At 36.7% G+C, this 25,108-nt stretch overlaps 1 protein-coding gene across 2 annotated transcripts in view; it reads right to left on the reverse strand.

The window, feature by feature from the left end:
• The window catches only part of TTC8 (tetratricopeptide repeat domain 8), a 43,722-nt gene extending 22,304 nt beyond the window's left edge, over positions 1-21,418 (reverse strand). The window contains exons 1-7 of one of the 2 annotated variants that reach the window (XM_019744713.2): positions 21,211-21,418; positions 12,215-12,244; positions 6,750-6,870; positions 5,594-5,657; positions 5,327-5,486; positions 5,025-5,114; positions 2,515-2,559 (exon numbers count right to left, since the gene is read on the reverse strand). In XM_019744713.2, coding sequence (XP_019600272.1) covers positions 2,515-2,559; positions 5,025-5,114; positions 5,327-5,486; positions 5,594-5,657; positions 6,750-6,870; positions 12,215-12,244; positions 21,211-21,324 — 624 coding nt within the window. In that variant the 5' untranslated portion in view covers positions 21,325-21,418. The remainder of the gene's footprint in view (positions 1-2,514; positions 2,560-5,024; positions 5,115-5,326; positions 5,487-5,593; positions 5,658-6,749; positions 6,871-12,214; positions 12,245-21,210) is intronic. The other variant, XM_019744723.2, reaches the window with a different exon arrangement.
• Positions 21,419-25,108: the final 3,690 nt, after the last annotated feature.

Genomic DNA, 25,108 nt, shown 5'->3' on the forward strand with positions numbered 1-25,108 from the left:
AAGTCACTGCTCTATTTGTTTAAGATCAAATTTTTAAAAATCAATGTATATGAAGAACTGTGAAAGCGTTCCATAACACGTAATACTTAAAGGTACGAGTCTGTTATCCTTAAAATCTTTCCAATATAAGTTCACTAGTGCAGAAAGACGTGCAATAAATCTGTTGTTTCAGTGTGGTTCATGATCCTCAACAACATTATGTAAATGCCAAGGTGTGGAAGGACATCCACAAGATGAACCTATTAATAACGACATCATCACTGTGACCTGCAGACAGCATGACATCTGTCTACTTTCTAAAACCATTGCTTACAACTCTTCCTGCTCCCAAACCTCACTCCAGCCCCACTGGCCTCCTCACTGTTCACTCAACAACCCAACCATGCTTCTACTCAGGATCTTGGCAGTTCAAGTTCTCTCTGACTTGTGTGACCTTCCTACACATAACAAGAGGGCTCATCCCCCTTCATTCAAGTCTCTGTTTAAACGTCTTTTCAGAGTAGACCTCACTGACTACCTCCCACCCCATCCAAAATAGCACCCTCCCCCATGTCATTATCTATGTATTCCCTTAACTGCTTTCCTTCTGTTTTGTTTCACACTACTTATTATCCCATGAAATTTTATATATTTTTGAATTTGCTAATTGTCTCTGTTCCTTGCCCAATCAGAATGTAATCTCCAAAAGAGCAGAGATTTTTGTCTACTTGTTTCATTTTGTCGTCTCAGGGCCTAGAACAGTGAGAGGCACACTATAGTGACTCAAAATATATTGGATAAAAGAGTAAATGTCTCTTCAATGAATGAAGTAATCTTCCGAAAGACAAGATATAGCTTTATGAGACTCTTGTAATTACAGACATTTATTCATTTATGAAATGGAATGGTATTTGGAGGTGTTTTTTTTAATGACAGTAGGACTATGTGATTTTATATATCACACTGAAAAGCTCTAATCAGCTTTATATTAAGTGAAAATGGCATATACTGACTTATTTACATAAATGTGCATGGCTTCTCAGTTGCCCCAACCAGAGTTTCCTCTTTTTCATCCATGACTACATCCACTAATACTTCCTTACAGGTATCTCCCATTTTCTGTGTATCTGGCCTAGACTCTTGTCTACATTTTAGTGCCTCATTCTCCAATACATGCATTGGTATCTCATCTTGAATAGCCTTTCACAATTTCAGATTCAGAATGCCTTCAAGTGAATTATTCAGCTTCTTTACAAACTGACTTCCCTAATTATCCCATTTCTATTAGTAAAACAACCATTCTTCTCGTAGCATCTTTAGGAGGCAGATTTGACCTGTGTCTTTCCTTTGTCCCCCATGTCAAATCTATCATCAAGTTCGGTCACTCATTTCTTTGAAATATCTCTTTGACACTTCCATTTTGGACGATATGGTTTATGTCTTTCTCATTCGTATCCTCTCCATGTTTTTACCCTTTCTTTACATTTATTTTCATTCTGTTCCAAAAAAAATCCTCCTTATTTTATGGATCTTTACAAATATTACCTCTTCCGATATTTGTCCCTTGCTACTTGGTAACAATTTCAGTCTGGCAGTTACCTTTTTGGTTCATTATGTCAACTGTATTTCCTCAGCTAAATTCCATGGTTTGTAGATGCAGGAAAACTTGTCATATTTTTCTTAGTTTTCCCAGTACATAGCATAGTGGTTGACATTTATTCTTTCATCCAACGTTTTTTGAGCCTCTACAGTGTGCCAGGCACTGTTCTGGGCCCTGAGATGACAGAGTAAAGTAAGTAGAAAACACAATTGAAGAAAATGATCTTATTTTCCTGAATACTTAATATATGGATATAAAGCTTTGCCTGAACTAGTAGGAAAATGAGGGCAAATACTATCATTAGACACTACAGACAGAATTAACTACATTATATTTGACAAAATTTGTGAGGCTACTGCTCATTTGCATATTAGCATGTAAACACTGAAATGAATGGAGAAGTCATATATGCATATAACCTTCAAATTCTCTCTGGAGAGGCTACCAAGATGACTGATTATTGTTGAAGCTGGGTGATGGGTGATACAGGGTCATTATTTTATTCTTTCTACTTTTGTATGTTTGAAAGTTTGTATCATAAAACATGAAAGGGGTGACGGAGTGCACTACAAGGAAATCAGAAATACATGTATTAATAAACTTAACACTAACGCTGTATGGATTGAAGAAAAAATTGACCAACAATGCTGACTACAGAAAATAAACTTGAACACAAGCATATTACGTAGTATTCTCAGTTATCTATCTTACCCTTTAATAGAGATCTACGTACTCTATCAGGCACAGATCTTACCACTTCTATATTTACACAAATTTTTCTATTGAAACTGACAGTGGATTTGAAAGTATTAGTAATTCTCCAATCTTTAATAATTCTCTTTATAAGGTAAGAAAGGTAAGAAATAGAGTATTTCAGAATCCACATCCCCAAAGTCAGAAAGCTTAAAATAAAATAGCATAAAGCAAAAACTTACAGTTTTGACATCATTTTCATGATGAAAGATATACTCAAACAAAGCCTATGAAGAAAAAAATGCCAAAAATAGATTAGATTTTATTTTTAACAAAAGCTCTCTATTGTTATATCAAAAATCAAAGGCTATTTTGACAACAGCTGGATTGAACCAAAATAATAAGGTACTCTAAAGTGCCTGGGATTTATAAATAATGGGTTTATCTATCATTTGTTACAATCGCCTGTGTTAAAATACGGCTATTTACAATTGCTTCCTGTTTTATAGATTACAAACTGGAAAGCTCAAATATTTGAACTTTTTTTTTCTCCTTATATATACTGTTTTATCAGAAACTACAAATTAAAAGACCATAAAACAGATTTACTCAATTTTTTACACTCTTTACATGTATTATAAACAGTGATTATGATATTAATAATGATAATTTAGATATTGGAAAATCTGGAAGTTCCTTCAAAACAAAGTAGAGTTTAAGTATAAAATGGGGTGTTTTTTGCTTAATATTCAGATGACTCTAATGTGCAGCCAGGGTTGATAATCATTGTTTTAATCCTTACCTAACTTACCTGAATAAATAAGCATTTACTGGATTACCTCTTGGTGGTACTACGTTTGTCCATAATACTATTATTTTACACTTGCAAAGAAGATATCAAGGTAATTAACAGAGAAGACTTGGAAAAAAACAGGTAATGGTGGCGGGGAGGAAATCAGGATAAGGCCCTTCTTTAAGAAACTATAATTAATCCTTCACTAGTTCTGTTAGACAGGAAAGAACAAAAAATGTAAGAGTGCAGCTGGTACTGCCATTGCCATGAAAAAGATGTTAGGACACCAAAAACAGGTCAGGGATTCACCACAGACATCCCAGACAATCTGCCAACATTAAACATGAGTACTGTTAAGTCAAGGAAAGTTGGGGACCAAAGATAGAAACATCTGGCATCATTTCTACAACACACCAAAAAAGTGGGAAATCTAGTTCAGTCTAAATCTAGTAAAATAGGCCAGGTCTGTCTAGGAAATGCCTCCACTGACTGCACTCCTTGGTGAGTAAACAGCACTGGTATCAACTAGACAACCAGCCACCTCAAGTCAATGGCCTAAAAAGTTAGGGAACCAGCTATTCCACATGGGTTGCTTTTAATACTCCACTGTTATAAAGAAAAGAGAAATAAGTAAAGCTTCAGGATTCTTCTAAATGAAGTTGACTGGATTGCTATCAAATAAGAAATGTTTCTTTTTTGTATTAAATTTATTGGGGTGACATTGATTAGTAAATTATATAGGTTTCAAGAGTACAGTTCTATAATACATCATCTATATATTACACTGTGTGTTCACCACTCAAAGTCAAATCTCCTTCCATCACCATATATTTGACCCCTCTTACCTTCTTCTACCTCTCCCTCTCCCGCCTTACTCTCTGGTAACCACTAAACTGTTGTCTGTGTCTATGAATTTTTGTTTGTTTGTCTTGTTTGTTTGTTGCTTTGTTTTATATCCCACATATGAGTGAAATCTTGACTTTTTCTGTCTACCTTATTTCGTTTAGCACGATAATCTCAAAATCCATCCATGTTGTCACAAATAGCAGTAAAGAAATCTATTTCTGATTTATGTCAAGTCTATATGGCCAGCGTCTATTTTTATTTTCCCTAGAGTGTTTGATATTTAGTAAATATGTTAAACACCATTAGAACTGACATTAGGAATGAGCTCAGTACTCACGAACAGAATTCACAGAGATTACAGCTTAAAACTTGAGCTAGGCTTAAATCAGTTTCCAGAAGATAAGTACTACTGGTTCTGAATTGTTCTACGTTCACCTCCAAGATTTTTTATACTGGAAAAGGTCATGGACACCTCTCTCTGTCTCTTTCTATCTCTCTCTCTCTCTCTCTCTCTCTCTCTCTCTCTCTCTCTCTCACACACACACACACACACACACACACACACAGTCACTCTCACTCTATTTAATTTAAAGGAACATTTAATCTTTGAGTAGTTAGAATCACTAATGTAGCTGGCTTGCCACTGTCTGGCTTGAGTCATCCTTATTGAGATGCTTGATTAACTATTAATTAGAAGGAGTACACATTTTTTATCTTCTTTTTGACAGTCCTAAAATCCTAAAAGGACAGAAAATTATTTTTCTGAGAATAGTCCAAGCTGAAAAAGAAAAAAAAATGCACACACATACAGATGACAACCTAAACTTCGTTCCCCGAAGATGGTGCTGCGTATCTGCTTTCTTTGTTATAAATTACTGTTCTATAAGGATAAAAAGAATTTTTCTATAATAATAGCACACTATATATGCTTTATTTCTGATTGACTTTCCTTAACTATAGGCTAAGGAATTTTACATATCAGAGTAATAAAACATTTCCATTTCAATCAAAACATGGCCTTTCCTTCACAGATTTTTATCCATTTTCTACAATGTTATTACGATAATACTTCTAACATTACTTCATAACATAAAATAATTGTAAACTGCATACCTTTGCCAATTTAGGTTTCTGGGCATATTTTGTTAAATTCAGTCTAGATAAATTGATAAAAGGTCCATCAGGACTTGTAAGCATGGAAGCCTATGGAGAAAAATGATAGAATAAGAAATATAAAACTTTCTCTTGAAACATAAATTGAGTTTAATGTGCATAAAATTATAAAGACTACATAAGTAAAAAGAATCACCTTTCAAAATCTTCCATATATTTCTCCATTATAACACTAGTGAAAAATTATGTAACATAAAGTTACTTTGGTAATGCAGGGCTATGGTAAAGCTGACAGAATTTACCGTTCCCAGCCTGACATATCTCCCAGATGAGCTGGTAATAGGGCGAGCTGTGTAGGCGGTTCTGGGTGTTCTAATGGCCTGTTCCATAGTGCCTGGCCTTCCGCTTTGTGTGCTGGGTCTAAGGAAACCTGTAATGGGTCTTCCAGCTTGAGTGATTGGCCTGTGATGATTGTAAATTGTTAAAATACAAAGAAGATCAATAAAGGAAGATTCTCAAACAGTCTAGTCAATATTTCGTGGCAGAGGGTATGAAACAGAAGTACAAACCTGACAGCTGGACTAGGCCCTCCCGTCTGATTGGTTCCAGGGAGTTTCAAAGATGTCCCAGGGCCTATTTGAGATGAGACAGGAAATTCAGTTTATATATTATTTAGTAAACTGTAAACTGCTAGCTAATACAAGTTTCATAAATGTGCTGGTTGGTGAAAAAGACATTAGTAACAGGGAATATATTTTAGGGAAACATGTTTGAGACTAATATTTATTGAGTATCCATATCGTGTTACTTACATTATCAAATTTAATCTTCACACTAAGTCGTAAGGTTGGTAGTATTAACTCATTTAGCAAAGGCTTAGAGCATTAAGAAAATAGGTTAACCTGTTAGTAGAGCTGGGATTCAAGCTCAACACTAGCAAGCTCCAAAGCACCAAAGCATCAAATGATGGTTTTAAATTCATAATTTATTTTTCATACAGACTTCTCCCAATAAAAGATAATTTACCTCACTACCTAGAATTTAGATATTTTAAATCCAAAGGAGCATAAGGATGGGGGAAAAAAACGTTTTAACACGAAACATTTTTTTTTTCAACTTCCATTTGAAGCTTTAAAACAGCTATTATCTTCCAAAACACACAAATGACTGATAATTGTCATTAACTAATAAATTACCAGCAAGACCACCATATGTCATGTAATCATCCAATACCATTTGGATCAGCTCAGCTGCAAGCTGGGGACTGGGCTTCTGTGACAATCCCAATAGGCATTCACAGACCAGCATATCACCTCATCACCTTACATCATTCATTAGAGCACACTGTTGCAATTATTACAATAAAGTGTTTTTACTGTTTTTGGACAATCAATTTTTAAAAATCCTATTAGAACAGTTCTGTTGTTCGGATGCTTCCTGTGTTTAGACTCTCAAATAAACAATCTTCTGCTATATTAGATAAGCAGTTCAGATAGAATGCATTTTTATAAAATATTTTAAAACGCATAATATAGTTTTTATTGAAAAATTGTTATACGTCAATCTCACATCTTAAGTTTAAGACAATATAACTGAGTTGTGGAAGGAAAGTCAAGGCAGAAAAGAGGCCATTTACTTGAGGCAATGTTTTCTCATGTGTATAATGTCAAGTATTCCTTCTCCTAATGGCATTTCATTTACTTAACTGAAAAAAACAACACTTACGTGGAACTTGGGCAATAGCATTTTCATCCAGCATCATTTCTGCAATTCCTTCCTGGTCTACATCAATTTCATCTACATACACCATTTCAGTTAGTGCTCGTGCTTTTAAAATCCAAGCTGCCTAAAAAGCATGGATAAAATAAAGCATATATTAAACAGCATTAGAAGTACTGCATGGGCTATAGAAACTAGCCGTCCTTTATTATTATCTATTTTCTTATTAAGCATGTTTACAACTTAAGAAATTACACTAATTTAAAGGGCTACGTCAAGAAACTAAGAAGGCAAGGTCATTATTAATCAAGAAACAACCAGTATACCAATTACCCAATAAATAAAAGTGGTAATTCTTTAGAGAAAATTTTACTAGAATTATCATTTGAAAACAAATGAATTAAGCTACAACCACAGTGCTCTCTCTGCTTTCCTCCTTCAGGGCCAAGTCCTTCATGAGACTTCCCTGATCATTCAACTCTAAAAGTGCTTCCCTCTTGTCTTTCTCCTAGAACATTTCTCTTTATACATCTATTATTATGTACTTACCAAACATTACAATTATTTAGGCATAGGTTAGCCTCCCATTCCCCAGAACATAAGCTTTTTCACCTTGTTCACTTTTGAATTTTCCATAACACCTATGGTTTTTGTACATCATAGGTATTCCAAAAATGTTGAATTAAACTAAGATCAATTTCTCCCAATTCCCAGTAACTAATCAACACAATCTTGGTTGCTTTGTGAGCTAGCCAATAGAAAACCTGCTAGAAAGAGGAAAAATAATGGAAAAGGTATTTAAGGAATCTGGAAAATATCTTATCAGCTTTGCTTTACCATGAGCAATTAGATGTCAAGATGTGCACAATTAAACATCTTGTTAAACATTTAAAACTACTTTATCAGAAATGTTTATCTTTCTGCATGTTTGTCTCACTGCAGAATAGAAGCGGAGAACCACAAAGCTCGGTGTCCTGTGGATGATCTGGGGAGAAGGCAATTCTGGAAGCAGTGGGACACAATTCACTCTATGGATAGAGGAAGTAGCAGCAAGGGAAACTTGGGGCCGGGTAGGAGCTCACCATACTAGGGATTTGGCTGTGAAAACCCCTGAGTGACAGCAAAGGGACTGATAGAGGAACAGATGAGAGCTACAAGAGGTCCAAAGAGTCCTTGCATAAAGCACCTGGGCATTCAGTCAGTCTGTCCACATTTATTGAGCACCTCCTAATTATATAGTATTGGATTAGGCTCTGAGAAGGAAACACAGGATTAAAACATGATGCTAATTTCATTGAACACATGATCTACTGGAATAAATGGCAATGCAAAGCCATGCATGACAGGTGACGAGTGTGTGGCATGGAAAATAGTTTTATGGGAATTAGAAAGTAGAGATCTCTTTGTGGGCTAAAGTAATTAGAACGTATATATATTAAACATTTTTTTAAAGAAAAGAAAAAAATCTTCAGGCTTTAATTTTCGTAGAAATAAAGAAGGCTGCCTTCACAATATATTTGGATTCCTAAAATGAAATTACATTTGTTAGATGATTGGATTTTTTGACTGTACTTTTCTGGTTGAGGTTTACTGGATTCTTATCAGGTAAGTTAGAATAAGATGTATCAAATACTATGTGTAAATTTAATACAATTGAATGAACAGAATATGGACTCAAAAACTAATTTGTTTGTAAAAATAAAATAAATTGGAACTGCATCAAACTGTGGGAGCCACCAAAGTATAGAAACAATCTGAGGTTTTCATTCATAAAAGACCGGGAAAGTTCCATGGGGCAGCCAGGTGGCTCAGTTGGTTAGAGCTTGCAAGCTCTCAACGAGGTTGCCAGTTCCCACATGGGATGGTGGGCTGCGCCCCCTGCAACTAAAGATTGAAAACTGCAACTAAAGACTGAAAATGGTGACTGGACTTGAAGATGAGCTGCGCCCTCTACAATTAGATTGAAGAACAGTGACTTGGAGCTGATGGGGCCTGGAGAAACACACTGTTCCCCAATATTCCCCAATAAAATTTATTTTAAAAAAACACAAAGATCAGGATAGTTCCAGATCTATACAGCTATTCTCAGGGGTCAGAGAAGTCATCACTGGCTTGGACTAATGTTTTAACTTCAAAGAGGGAAATAAGTAATCCTGATTTATCTTAAGTCCCCACGGTTCAGATTTGCCCTGCTAGTATGTGGTGGCTTTCGTTTTTCAAAGCCTTCTTTGCTCAGCACTCTCTGGTGGACAGGAAGGACTGCAGTATTTTCTGTTGGAACAGTAAAGCGGGACGTGGGCTTTGCTGCTTCATTCCAGTATTACTTGGGAGCATCTACTGCTTGCTTCGCCCTGGGAAGGAGATGAATAGGCCACGGTCCTAGTTCTAGCTCATCAGAATTTCAGTGTTGTGGAGAAAGTGTAATAACAAAAACCTGGAGCATGTTAGGGGAGGACAGAAAAAAGCACCCAGCTGTCTTGGGGTGGAAGGAAGGGTAGAGAAGAGTTTGGACCACTGGCCAAGACAGGAAAGCTTGTGCCAGGCAAAGCAAACAACAGGACAAAGGCATGAGCTTGAGGGCTCATGGCATGTTTGGCAATTCCAAGCGAGGGAGTATGGTTGGAGAATCAGGTTCGGCTGAGGCAGTAGCCAGAGAAGAAGCTCGAGACAAAGGCAGGGGCAGATGATGGACCCTGTATGCTACAGTGAGGCATACGGATTTCTATCCTGATGATGGGATAAGGAAGTTTCAAAACTATGATTTGGAGTCTTAGTTAAATTGACTTTCTAAGAGCCAAGTTCTTGTTATAGTATCATGTATATAGTTGTACATATTTTTTAAACTATTGTCACGTGCCCATACTGTTATCTCATAGCCCAAGCCATCATGCTTCTTGACATCTATCTTCCTACTAAACTTTCAAATATTAAAGAGGTGCAAGTTTTTGGTTTTCTTTATATTAGGCTAAGCAAAACATAGGAAAGTAAATCTACTATTCCCTCCCCCACCAAATTAATTACACTTCAGTAGCCAAATAAGAACATCTTTCTTAAAATTTTATTCCATTGGAATGCACTTTTTCAAAAATGTAAATAGATCTAGATTTGTTTCTGTTTCTAAAATCGAATTCTTAAGTAGTAGAAATAATGATGTGAATTTTTTATATGTAAATCTCTGTAATAAAATCTACTTAAACCCCCATTTAATTTTAAATTTCATTAGTATGTGAGAATATTAATCTTCCTGAATTTCTTGTCCTAACAAAAATGACCTTCAAAATCACATCACACTGCTTGATTAAAACATCAAATTGTATTCAAAGAAACGCTTTTGGCAATGTGAACAATTCTTGAGATTTTAATAAAAACAGCAGATGGGGTTTGGCTTTAAAAAAAAAAATACAAATTTTATTTTGGAAAATAACCAAGTACGTTTTGCAGTCCTACAATCCTCTGCCTGTTTAAATGAAAAACAAAGCTAAAAACTAATCAGTTATTAAAATAAAATGCATAATAAAGTATAATCTATTATCCCAAACTGTCCCTTGCATCTGATTAAAATATAAATTTGTTTTATCACATATGTTTAACTTGATAAATGACAGGGTCATGCAATTTATGTAAATAATTTGAATACCTATGTATTAGAAATATTGTGAAATCCACAAAAACAATAGTTCTTAGGAATTTTTTTAAAGAAAAAAAGCATAGATTCTCCCAATCTAAATGAGTAATCGTCACATCAATTATTTCTTTTTATCTATGAAACATAATCTCATCTTATTCACCTACTGAGTTTGTCTATAGGACATTGCTCTTGCAGCAAATATCTGTCAGCTAACATCAGAAAAATATTGACTTGTTCTACCGTCTGTGAGGTTAATCCAATTTTAGTTATGAAAATAAACGTATGAAAAAGTAAAAAGTATACTGACTGAGCAAAACATGTTTAAATTGTTCTGTTCCTCTTAATACAGAATGCAAGGCCAGTAGTTTAAGGGCATGTAAGAAACAATTTTCCTAGGTTGCTTTAAGACTAAAATCACCAAAGAACAGTCTGTCTAACCTGATTTTGACATCAGAAGAATCAATAACATGTGACATTCTGCCTCGTCTATGAAACAAAAACTTAGGCACAAAATATTGAATTATTATTGTAAAGTTTCATTTATTTTGAAGTTGTAAAAATGTGCAAATGAAGACAGGCAAAAGTGTGAATAGTGAGCTCAAAATAATCCAGTCAGCCTTGTTCCCTTTTTATTCTTTTAGCTCACTGTCCAGTGGATAATTAAGTCTACAGTAACAGATCAGGAAAATAATACTAAGTACAAGTCCATCATGAAATCCCTGTGCTAGTTTGAATTTCAAATACCATTTAGAGTTTTAAAACCATAACAATGCAAATGATCGATGTTTTAATTTTAATCCAAATCTTCTATAGTTACTGAAAACAAAAAGCACATTACTTACTCTATTTCTCTATTTTTGAGGTCCTTCTTAAATGACTTGTACATATTATGCAAAAAATAGTTTTGCACCATCTATCAATTTGGAAATTATGATTACAAACATTTCAAAGCCAAATGGCATACTTTTAAAGAACAGAGTACTACTACATTTTAACCTATTTACGGTGTTTGTTTAAAACTACACAGGCCTCTGTAAGAGCACTTTGTGTATTGCTTTCTTCTAAAAGGTTTGATCATTACTCATATGAACACCATATGAGGTTAATATTGTTTGTTTGTTTACCTAAAAAAAAGAAATTGTTAAAATTCTCTCTCACTTGGCAGGGCAAACAACTAGCAATATTTAAGCTCTCTGATTTACAGCTCTCCCCTCTCTTCTTATTCTCAGACTTACTGGAAACACTCTTGGGCTATAAGCTTCACTGACCAGTCGTTCCCAAAACCAGACCTCCTCTCTCCCTTATTCGCTGTGTCTTATCCAGTTAAGGGGTCTTTCTGCCACCTTCCATCTCTAACAAAGTTGGTTTCGTAGACATGGCTGTCTAGCCAGTGTCCCTTCCTTTCTTCCTCACAGGCACCGCTGTCTAAAACCAAGACATTCTGAAGCAGAGTCAGCCTACTCTTCACACAGGACATAATGTCCTATCTATCACCGTCTTTTCAGACACCTGTGACTCTGCTAACTTCTGGGCTCCCTTTCTAAGTCCCTGATTCTGCTTGCTTCCTTTATTTTTCTCATCCTTCTGATCAATATTGTTTATTTCTATTTAAACTCCAAGTCTTAATGAGTATACTGAGTTAGTTCTACAACGCTACCCAGCCATAGACACAAAAGTATTGGAAATATTATAGTTTACATAAGAAGGTACAGAATGCCTGGTAGATACGGCTAATTTTATAACATCACATGTAGATATGCAGCGAATTTTCTAATCTATAGCAACAACTAAGCAATAGTAATTAAAGTAGTCTCTAAACTAAAGGTTGCAGCTAAACCTTTACCTGAGACATTGGCAATTCAGGCTCTGGTTCCTGGAAAGCATAAAGAAGGTAGTAAACATTTTTAAGAAATACAGTTTCTAAAATAAAAAGTCTAAATGACTAACCGAGCATTTGTCAGTGGACTCAAACTCACTCAATAAAAATCCAAATATTAACTTTAATCTTTCTCCACAAGTGCTCTCAGGAGTGCTGCAAAACTAATATACTCTGAAGAGTATTAAATTTTCTATGATCAGAAAGTTCTAATTATTCTAACCTCATTTAGAGCACAGAGAAGATACATTAAATGCTGGTTTAATGAAAACACAACATCCCCAAAATTAAAGATAATTTGACAACTATACCAAGAAAACATTTATTTATATTCAAAATAAGTTCATGGTGGTTTAAACATTCAGGCTTGAATTACTTAGGGAAGAGAAGGAAAATCCACATCCTCTAATCCATTGTATTTCACATAATTATAATGGGATTAGTGGATGAAGATAAAAATTAATTCTGACTATAATGTTTTCTGAGAAATTTTTATAGACTACATAATATATATTAGTGCCAGATGCTGATAAACTCGGATTTATTCTGTCCAAATCAAATAGAAATGCAATGGCAAAACAAAACAAAAAATCACACTTACAACAAATTTATTTATAAAACATCTACAATTACATGTCTAAAGTCAGCAGCCTCTGTTGTACTTAATAAGCAGTGTGTTTTATTGGGGAAGCTACTAAGAAACAGAAAACGGAAACCTTTCCTTGCTTCCCATGGCTCTAAAATCCAAAAAGAATACCCTAATATTTTTTAAAGAATATATTATGTGTGCAAGCAATGTGTAAACTATCTGGTCACCATGCAAGGACAAACAATTTCTTTGGTATGGCACATGGTAGGAACATGACAGAAAGCTAAGCTAGGCTAGAAAGTGAGGGCCTAGAGCAGGGGTGTCAAAACTTTTTTCAACGTTTTATACCAAGGGCCATATGCGGTAAAATACACGAACAGCTGGGCCACTCACTCGAGGTGAAGTACGTATTGCCTCACCTGGTTTATTTAAGTAAACTAAATATATTTTTGGAATTTGCTGCGGGCCAATTAACAATGCATTGCGGACCACAGTTGGCCCTCCAGCCGCAGTTTTGACACCCCTGCTAAAGGGTGGAATTGAGAGAATAACTGTCAATCAGTTGAACCAAACACAAAACAGCAACTAAGAATACAGGGCAGTTGGAGGTTTTCAATTCCAGGGTGCATAAGAAAGATCTAGAGAAGTACAGATGTCCCACAGTCCATACTTAGAGAAATACACAGATACAGGTAATGAGATGAGAGATGTAACCCTTTTTATTCTTTATTTATTTGTATTTATGTCTGTATGACCCATTATCTCATTTGTGTCGCATAACAACCACCTGAGAGAGGCAGGTGTTATTATCCACTTTACAGATAATAAAACAAATTCAATGCTGTCATGTAATTTGCTCAAGGTTACACAAACGAGACAGAGCTCTTTTTTGCCAGTGCATCTTAGAGATAAAAATCGGTTGGAAATAATAAGGCAAGGTACAGTGTAGGAGATACACAAAACAAATTCCATACAGAAAGGGAAAAAAGTTTATCAGAGGTGATTGCAGACAATGCTTGAAAAGGAAAAAAAAAAAAAAACAATGAAAGGAGACAAAAGCCACTGATTGCAAGTAAAAGCTAGGTGCTTGTTATTCTGCCAAGGGCAGGAAGATTTGACCCGTGGCTGAAACCAGCAGCTCAGCCTCAAAGCGCTCCATTCACTGATGATGGCCTTTACGCTCTCTCTGTCTTATTCTACGGCCCCTCAGGAATATACTTACGATTTACCATACTGGTAAAGAGCATGTAGGAAATGGCGTGAAATGAGAAGGTCAGAGAAGAAAATGAGAGGCCTAGAGGATGGGAAGATGTAGAGGCAGGTGAGGTTGTCTGGATGGAAGATGGAGACAAGGCCTAAATGAGTGAGGCAGAGAATGCATTAATTCCACAACATTCTCCGGGCATCCCTGGCACTGTTAGGCGCTGAAAGCATTCTATGGGTGAAAGCACCTAATTCAGTGAATTATAATACAATATGTTAAATGCGATACTCAAGTTATGGACTAATTATAGATGACTTAGATGGAGGGGAGAAAAGCAGAACACATGAGAGACAAGGGAGTCACAGAAAAGGGAAAGAAATTATTCTGGAACTTACTGAGTGCCACTGATCTATGAACTATATCCAACATCATTTTATTATCAGTTGCACTGGACACTTTCCTCACAGATGTTTTCCAGATTACTAACAATACTTTCAGAAAAATATAAATGACAGAATCCTACATGCAAATATCTCTAGCTATACAGAGACAATAGCAGCTAACATTTTTGATCACGTACCATGTATTAATGAACTTAACCCTTTGAGGTAGGTATATTATCGTCCCCATTTATGAGAAAACTCTGAGGTCAAGGTATACAGGCAGTATTTGGACCTAGACACTCTGGGTTAACAGCATGTACTTTGCTGAGTTTGTGAGATCATAGCAAGGCTGGCAAGCGACCACTATCGGGTGTGGAGAGACTGAGGCCAGGCACGGCTATTTTGGACGTTCATCGTGAGCTGTAGGACTAGGATGGAAAAGAGTCAGGATGTTTTAATTTAGAGATAAGGCAAAACTTCTTTAAAATCATTGAGACCTACATCTTTGGATCGCTCTCTCAATTATAGTTGGGTGATTACAATTAGTCCACTCATAGGGAACCACAAGTTTGGTTCACTTGGTCTAGCAAATTATTTCCATGGGTATCAACAGTGGAGTAGAAAGCAACAGGCCTCGCCCTACGCTCAGAAGACCTGGGGTTGGGCCTCAGGGAGGCATTTAGCTACATGACCTTAAACAAATCACAACCTCCATCACCCAATCCTCCTCTCAAATTGGAGTAACAGTGCCTACTTTATAGGATAGTTTAAAAAACAAAACTTTGCTCTTTTAAGAAAATTTAATAATTTTCAGAGTTCTTTCACATATACTATCATAGTTAGTGAAGGGTAAGTTGGTAGCATTTTCAACAAGGAGTATCAATCACAGTATTTCTCCATCAAAACATTTACATAATGAATGGAAAAGCACTAAACTCTCTATTCCTTCCCTTTTCAGAACTCAGAAGTAACTCCCAGTTATGGCACAGGAAATTAAAACTTCCCTTTGAATCTCCTTCACAGTGAGTAAGAGGACAGGGAAAGTAGAGTGGCACTGCCTCGAACCAGCAAATACTGATTAGCATCAACTTCAATTCACATCACTTTGCTTCCTTCCTTCCTTCCTTCCCCCCTAAGGTAAGGCTTTCTCTTAGGTTGTTGCTATTACTTCAGGGAATTAAATCTCCAGATAATTCTAAATGTGACTTCCTAATTGCCACCAGTACTCACTATGGCTAATGAATCTACCCAGCTTTGCTGTTAAACTACTGAGTCATTATTCAGAATTTAGCAATAACAGGAAGGAAAAAAATGTAAGAGAACAGAACAGTAATTGGATGGATTTCAGAAGGTTAGATCTAGTGACCAGGTAGCCAAGTGGGAATGTAATCTGTATAATTCAGTAGGAATACAAATTCATAAAATGAACTGTTTCACAGAGTGTAGAACCAAAAGATTAAGTCTAGCTAAGTCTCCATGGCCCCAATGAGGAAATAAATTAGATAATCACACAGAAAGATGTTTTTTAGCTTGGCTCACCAGATCACTGTCTCAACCAACTACTAGCTCACTGGGGAGCCCTGGTACCCTATCTTTTATCTAAGCCAGCAGCTTTCAGCCTTTCCTCCACCTTCAAACCATCTGCAATAATAATCCCCTCCTCTCTGTAATATGTCTCATTCTAAGCTGAGATTGGGGTGGAGGAGGAGAATGTGAATTACCCCCATTCTAATATATGGTTAACACTCTCACTTCCAGAATCACTGATTTTAATGATTTGAAAATCTATCAGAACTTTACCCCATTAATAAAAGCATAATGTCCTTAAAAACCCCACTTCCTGAAAATCCTCCATGTTTTATGAACTATTTAATTATAATGGAGCTAAAACAAACAAAAAAATCAGGACTCGGTTTAAAGCCATGAATCTGACATATGGAACACAAAGAACAGTAATCAGATTAAGCAACTAATCAGGATGGCCGACATGAGCTGTAAAAGGAAGCCTTCCCTCTGGGTCAGATTGCTATGTGGAAGACCATTCTGCATTTCGCCCGTTTATGGCTTATAACTTTTGACCACTTTTTAAGTTACGATTTAAAGAGCACTTTGAAAAAAAGACAACGCCTCTCTATGAATTACTTGTTCTTACTGTATTTTATCAAACACGGAAACTATGATAAATTAACCAGTTATCCTTTTAGTCTTAACTGACCAAAACCTTAACGTACTTCACGCTTACAGACCTTGCTCTGTTCTTCACCATTGTGCATCTGGGAAACGCAGTTCAGAATCTGTTCTTCAAGAACCCTTCCCTCTTACCAAACATCATGTTATTATAGTCAAACTACCCTTCAGTCCTTTTGTAGCCAAATAAAAATGTATTGCTCTAAGGAAACATGCTGTTCCATAGGGTATCATATACCTCTTTGGCCAACTTGATTACCCTGATTTTGGCAAGAATCAAAATTAAATAAAATCCAGATGTCCTAATAGAAAGCACAAGGCCTAATTAAACATTTTTGATGATAGTATACCAAAATGTTATCTCTTAAAGGAGAAATAAATGTAGAAGAAATAGTCTTAGAGGTGGGCTTCATTCCAAAAGGCTGATGTGTTATCAAGACCGAAATGTTATCTTTTTGAAGGTACCTGGACCTGCTTATAAAAAGATTAACAAATAATAAATTACTTTAGAGAGTTTCTCCTCATCTGGGAGAAAAATAAGGAAAACCAAAAGTGAAAAATAACATCAAAACAAAAGTTACTTTGTTTTGGAAAAAAAGGGAGGCCAAAAATGAATCCATTTGGCATTCAGAATAAATATTTTAATTTCCTTGCTCTTCTGTTTGCCTAGGCACTACTTCAAAGTCACTCATTTGTACTAAAATCAGTTTGCTGGCACAGGAATGGTAATTCAAATAGCTCTAGAGAAAAAGTCCCTTACTTTACTGAAACGTAGAAGACGCAAAAATAAAAATAAAAAAAGCTCAGGAAGCTAAAGGAGCACACGAAGGTAAACCAGTGAGTGTGGGGCTGAAGACCATCTGTTTCCACTGTCATCATATTTGTTAGCTTTTCATAAATTTCTAGTCTCCCCATCATTTAATTTCCTCACTGAAACAATGAGAGTTCCATAAGAAATACCAATGGTGATAATTACCCTTAGAAACAATCTTCTGAAGGAATCCAGAAAGGATTTTCTGAACTGATTAAAAAAAAAACAAACAACTGACCCACAAAACAAGAAATGAATTAAGAATGTTCATAATTAAATTACATGTATTTGAAAAGATAAATGTACATTTAAGAACTTATGGTACTGAATTAAGGCTGAGGAGTGGGAACTGGGGCAGACGAAGATCATTAGATAACTAGGATGCTTTTCATAAATAGAGGGGAAGCTGGCACACATGGAAAATGCCATCAAATGCATACATGAATATAATCAATGCACTCAGTCAGCAAATATACACTGACAGCCTCCCTGTGCCAGACTCTGCACGCCATACAGGTCTGCCATCCTGGACTCATAGTCTAAGAAAAGGAAAGAGAATTTTCAAGCTTTTAATTAAAGGAACCTCCTTAAGCTTCGTAAAAGGTCTTCATGAATTGTAGCAGCACTCTAACATAAATATTTTAAATTTATTTAGTTAAGGAAAAAGCAGGATTTCTTCAAACTTGGGAAAATCAGACTGGGAAATATTTCCAAAATGAAATAACAATTGGGTTCAAGATATATAAATTGGTGCTAAGAAAAGCATACAGCCTAGAAGCATGGTGTTTAAAAGTTGGCTCAGAGTAACAAACATGAGTAAACCTTGTGAATGTTTCAGCAGCCCTCTCCAGGTATCAAAGGCCCAGTTTGGTAAGGTAACCTTAAGTTGATCTTCTATTTCTGGTGAAATGCTACTCATTGTTCTGGTGATAAATATATAGTTTCCCCTTAAATAAACTACCTTAGTAAAACAAATAAAAAGGATTAGAAAGGAAAAGAATAAGATAAATTTTCTCCTAGAGCTTATACTGGTTCTCCTAGGCCTACTCTGATATTTGTAGGAGCTGAATATATCAACCCTGCTCATAACAATAAAACAGTAACAAAGAATAGCATTTTAAAACACATCTATTGTATTAGAAATTAAGTATATGCCACATTATGAAGTATTTCAAATCCACAACAAATAGGCCAATGGAACAGGCCAGGACTTAACAAGACCTAGTGCCATAATGATCTTAATCTAATGATTAACCTAATGATCTTAACCTAAACTAATGGTCCACCAATAATAAGAGCAATATTTCTCAGTATGAACTTGTCTTTTTTTTCCTTATCATTATCAAAATCACAATTCTACCAAATATACTTTGTGACAAGTCTTAATCTTCCAAGAGGACCAGAAAGGCCTAATGGGAGCTATATAAGAAGCCAAATAAAAACATCCAATCTCTTACCTTGTTTAGCTGCTAATTTGGGAGATTTTGAACTAAGTGCTTAATTTGTTTATCCCATGCTTGCTTCCTAGGTAAAAGGAAAGGAGTCAAGATCTTCTCTATGGCCTCCTCTTAACCATTAATAAAAACACTGATGCTTTGCCTCTGCATTTCCAAAATGACAACATTTCCCAGGATAACAAGGGAGATATGTATACCTCTGTCCCTCCAAAAAGGAACCACTGGTCAAATAAGTTTCAGAATACTGGCTTAGTCAAAATTGGGTAGATTTCCTTCCTTTGGGACTTCTCAGAGCCTTTATCCAAGTACACAGATATGTCAAAATTCTTTACCACTCAGCAGATATCTTGAAAAAGGCCCAATAGATGGGAAAATAGACTGGGAAAAATTCAGAAAATATAGTTATGAAAAATTAGGCTACATAAACATGGAAGAAACAGCATAGTCCAGACTAAGGGAATGCGTTTACCAACTTTGTAACTGGACCTCGTGCCTCAGTATGCGCAATCTATAGAATGGGGGAAATGGTACCAACTTCCTAAAACAGTTGAGGATTAAATAAGAGAACATATAAAACCCTCTGAACCAAGCCTGACACAGAGTAAATACTCAATAAAAGTTAGCTATTAATTTTGTTACCTACTTTGTAAGGTTATTCTAAGCACAGAAATACATACAGTTTCTAGAACTTACTCCTGGCAAGTAATAAGCACTCCATAAAAGGTCATTGAATTGAACACATAAAAAGTCCTGATCACAGTGCCTAGCACAAACTGAATCTGAATTCATAGGTGCAATACTGAGTGTCACTATGATGTCATGTCATTAAGATTATAGGGTCTTAACCATTAATAAAAACACCGCGGCTTTGCCTATCGCAGCATCTCCCAACATGACAACCTCTCCCTAGGATGATAACAACAAAGATAGCTGACCCTTGCTGGCTGCCAAAAAAGAAATCAGTGGTCAACTAAGCTTAAGAATACTGGATTAATCAAAATTAAGTTTCTTTTCTTTAGAATTGAAAGCATTTAGTGTGAATTGAATCTCTAAGAAGGGAATATACTCGTACATTTCCCAAATGCATTTAATAAGGAAACTTTCTTTCCCTGGGCAGCTCTTGGGCCTAGTGTACTCTGGAACACAGAATGGAAACTACCGTGACTCAATGGAAAAAAGGAAACAGCGTGTAAAGTTCTTATAAACCATTGTGCCTGGAACAATGTCTGGTACATCATAGGTCTGTAGCAAATTTTTGTTGTACAAAATGTAACAGTGTCAATATTTTGTGATTCCCACAAAATATTTGATCATGGAAAAAAAAATTTGTTTTGAGCATCTGTGGTACTACTGTCCCAAGAAACACACTTGGAAATATGCTTGTCTGTAGAAACATAGTCCCATTAACTAACGTAAAGTAACACAAACACAACCTAGCTTCCCATTCCCACCCATGGATTGTTCTAGGGAAGATGTACTATCTATTTGTAGGCCAAAATGTTCATCTCATCCATTTGCTGGGAGTTAAGACAGAGCCTAGTAACAGTGTTCACATTTGTGCCTCTGTTTATGTATCTCCCCTCAATTTTCCTTTTAACATCTCCAAGGCAACACCGCCAGAGGAAAAACTGGGAAACAAGAACTATATAGGTACATTTTGCATTTACTTGAAGCACTGACACACTGCCATGCCTCTGCTCCTATGCTATTTTGTCCTTTTTGCCTCTTCCAGGAACTACCTGCCCACCAGACTTGTACCTCTCCTCCCACACACATAGTATATGACCTTTTCACTCGCTTTATTTAATATTATACTTTAGTCCAGAGAACTTACACTATTAGTTTATTTAAATCCAAAAGAAAAAGGCAGCTATTTCACCAGCTGGTAGGAAATCACAGATCTTCATGTTTATACATAATTGTTTTAGAAATTAACAACACACATGCAACAAGCTTTAGAGCACACCCATATGCAAGTATAAATGAATTATCAAAGCTCCTCATTAAGGTAAAGGTCAGGGCTTTAAGTGTTCCTTTAAGGGACACTTTCAGGGACACTTAGAGGGGCTGCTAAAGTTTGGGGATGGGGTGATCATGGCACAACACTCTTGGGTCCCACGGGGACTCGGGTACGCAGGGCCAGGGACCCGCCGACCAGGGACCCGCCGGCCACGGTGCCAGGGATCTCGCTCTGGGTGCCTGTGCTGACCACACGATCAACTTGGCCCTGGGCCTAACACTCCGGAGCCCCCACCCGGGGGCCTGGGGATCCCCCAGAGTCCTTTCTGCCTCATCGCGAGGTTCCACGGGGCTGATGGGGTCCGGCCGGTACCTGGTCATAAGGGGACTTCTCCAGCATCTGCGTGCACAGATCCACGCAGAGCTGGAACTTCCTGCGCCTAAAATAGCTCCAGGCCAGGAGCAGTGGCTCCATCTCCCAGCCCATGGCGGCCGAGGGCTGCCAGCAAAGGACCAAGGCCGGACCAAGGGAGGGCGGGGACCCAAGAGCAGGAGGCGTCCAGCTCTGCCCGGCAACGCGCGGCGACTGGGGCCTAGCCAGAGAGGAGCCCGCATCTCGCCTGAGAACAGGAAAAAGAAAACACACCGAGAAAAGAACTCAGCTATGCTGTTTCCCATAACTAGGGCCTGCCAAAACTTGGTACAAAAAATGTGTACTTTTAAAAGCTACATATTTCGTTAATTTCGAGATGAAGGCACCGTGCCTAAATTAAGAGGCGTTGACTTAGACACCTCCGACTGGGGTCCTCCACCCTCCCTGAGGAGGCACGGTTGCCTAGCAGGCGAACGCTCTGCTTACGCTGTCAGTCCCAGAGAAGTCCCAGGAGTGGACGCTCCAATGAGTCCCTGTCCTACTCTTCCCCCCTTCACGTATTTTTACCCCTATCAATTACCTTCCGACTCTAGAAACACAAACATAAGGAAAGCTTTTTCAATACCACCTTGCCCATCAGAACCCAACGCCCTAAATCCTGAAACTCTCCAGTCTGTTTCTCAATGTCCTTCTCACCAAATCTCAATGTTCGAGCTGAAAGGGGCATTGGAGATTGCTTAGCCCAATCTATTCATTTTACAGATGAGGAACTGAGATAGGCTCAAAAATGAGAAATTATTTACCTAAGGTCGTATGGAGTTAGGGAGCTGTACTGTAATCTCTTAAATATGGTGTATTAATTCGATGCTGCATAGTGATTCTGGATTATAAATTGGTGACATTTTCACCAAACAAGATAATGTATGCAAAAAATTAGACAATTTAATAAACTTTTTATTTTAGAATAGATTGAAATTTATGGAAAAGTTACAAAAACAGTGCATATTGTTAACATCTTGCATTACCGTGGTACATATGTCACAACTAAAGAACCAACATTGGTTACCATTAACTCCACAGTTTATTTAAATTTCAGTAGTTTTCCTCTAACATCCTTTTTCTATTCCAATGGATACCGTATTACATTTAGTCATGATGGCTCCTTCGCTTCCTCTGGTCTGTGACAGTTTCTGAGACTTCCCTTGTTTAAGATGACCTTGACAGTTTTGAAGAGTGCTAGTTAAGTATTTTTAGAATATCTGGGGATCTTTTAAAAATACAAATGCCCAAATTTCATTCCTCGAGATTCTAACTTAAATGGTTTGAGGGAGGGCTGGGGCATCAGTATATTTTAATGGGTAATTCTAATGGGCGGCCAGGGTTGAGCAACCACTGTGTTGAGTTCTAAATTGTCCTGTATAGATTGAGATTATTGCCACCTTTCTAGAGAGAAACAAGATTTTTGTAAGTGAGATATATATATCTTTTTTTTTGTTAAAAAAAATATTATATACATGCATACACACATATATATATTAAAAAGAGGCATTAAAATATTTTAGGAGCATATAATTCATCTTAGCTTCTTTCAGAAGGTTGTTCCTTTTCTTTCTTTCGGAAAAGTGAAATGGTTGAGGAAAATAATAGAAGACTTAGCAAATTGTAGGATGTTAATTATGTCCAAATGTAGCATAAAATGTGCCTTTAAAAGTTACTTGTTATACTTGTTATTTTTAATCATATAAATATGTTTATGTTATTTATGAATGTCTATAGACTTTACATTTTTTATAATTTCTAATCCATAATACAGAAACCACTTCTTTTTATATGATGCTAGTAATAGGAAGAATAGTAGTTGTAACAGTTCCTGGAGAAACGGGTAGATAAGAATTGCTGGGGCCATTTTCCTGCTGGAGAAAATAAAGCATAGCAAAACAACATAATCCCTTTGACAGGGTCAGTTTCACAATCGGAGCTAGATCTCAGCTCACAGATCCTTATCTTTTGCTTTCTAGCAACTGGATATCTCTTTAGGTTAATTCAGTTTAAAATCAAGTACTGAAGATAACGTAACTTTAAATGCTAAAGGTTAAATTTTCTTAAATGTTAAATCGGAATTATTCAGGCCATTTCAACTTAACCCAAAAGAAAATACAAAGTATATAATAAGATATTCTCTTGGTCAACAAGTATTTGTGCAGGCCCTATGCTTGGTGATAGGAATGCAGACATGAAGAAGACAGGTTTCCTGCCACAAGGGTACTTATACAGAGAGTAGTTAGTGGAAAGAGCATTGAACTTCAGGTCAGACTTACTAGCTGTGTTTTCTCTGGCAAATTAGAAATCAATATAGGATGGTGATTCAAAAGTAGGCTCTGGGGGCAGCCGGTTAACTCAGTTGGTTAGAGCGCGGTGCTCTTACCAGCAAGGTTGCCGGTTTGATCCCCACATAGGCCACTGTGAGCTGCGCCCTCCACAACTAGATTGAAACAACTACTTGACTTGGAGCTGATGGGTCCTGGAAAAAAACACACTTAAATAAATAAAAGTTAAAAAAAAAAAGTAAACTCTGGAGCCAGATTTCCTGTATTTGAACACTTGACTCTACCATGCACTAAATGTGGGGACCTTGGGCAAATGGTCTAATGGCCCTGTGTCTCAGATATGTCCTTCATCCATAATGTAAGGTGTATTTGCTGTACTCTGAGAATTTTCAATTCTGCTTTAAAAGACAAGAAAAACAAATGGGATAGATGAAACTCACATAAGAAATGTTAAGTATAGATAAGTATATAATTTACATATGTAATGTGTTAAACATAGAATAAGTAGACATTTTATGTGTTAAACATAGATTAAAAGGATGAAACAAACAAATGAGAGTGTTACTTGTAGATAAAAAGAGATGGAAAACAAAATAAATCTTAAATATTTATAAAGCATGGATCAGCTTTATCTACGTCAAATTGGCCACCATTGGTATCACCCACTGCAGCCCTTTGGTCCTCTTCTTAAAACATACACAACTGCTCATCAGGTCATCACCAAGCTATAGCTGTGGCCATAAATACTTGCCTCTTCATCTCTCCGATGGAGCACACATGTATTGGCACCATGCTTCCATTTCTGAACTTTCTTGCCGGCCCTCAACTCTGGTCTTTGTAACCACACCATCTTCGGGGAACGCAGATGAAACAGAGAGAGTCAGGACATAGGAAATTTGAACAACACCCAGGTAACGTGGTCCTTGCAGCTGCTTGCACTAAGTGCCTTAATCTACACAATCTCTTTCCCCTTGCTTCTCACTATATGTTTTACACTGATTTAACAAACTAACTGATTTGAGCATCTTAATTTGGTTTATGAGCCTTTCAGTTCCAGGATCTCTGGGACAGGCTGCCAGGTTGTATACTGAGAGGCCGCGAGAGTATTTTCCCACTACATATAAAATGGGGGTGACAGTGATAATGACTATGACAAAAATGATGATGATAGTGACTATTTTATGGGATGGTCGTGGAGGTCAATTTAATTCAAGTAAGGCATTTTGATTTAATTCAACCAAATTCGAGACTCACATAATTACACATCTGCTCAACGGAGAGGAGGACGTTACACCACGGAGAGTTTGTTTGCAAAATTATAGTCAATGCAGTGAACAGAATAAGAGCTTTGGCTATTGGAAAAGCAGAACCAAAATTATTATTATTTGCCAGTTGCAGATAATTGTTTTTCTAGGAATTTTTGTCATGTAGGAAATCTCTTACTTTCAAAAGTGTCTATTTTTGTTTTCTGAAATTTATTGGATGCTGATTCAGTGATTTGGAATACTCCTTTATATTACATATAACATTCTAGTATAGGATGAATACTATTTTTGGGTTGTCTATTCAGG

This window comes from Rhinolophus sinicus, linkage group LG03 (assembly GCF_036562045.2).
Source record: "Rhinolophus sinicus isolate RSC01 linkage group LG03, ASM3656204v1, whole genome shotgun sequence".
Taxonomy (NCBI): Eukaryota; Metazoa; Chordata; class Mammalia; order Chiroptera; family Rhinolophidae; genus Rhinolophus; species Rhinolophus sinicus.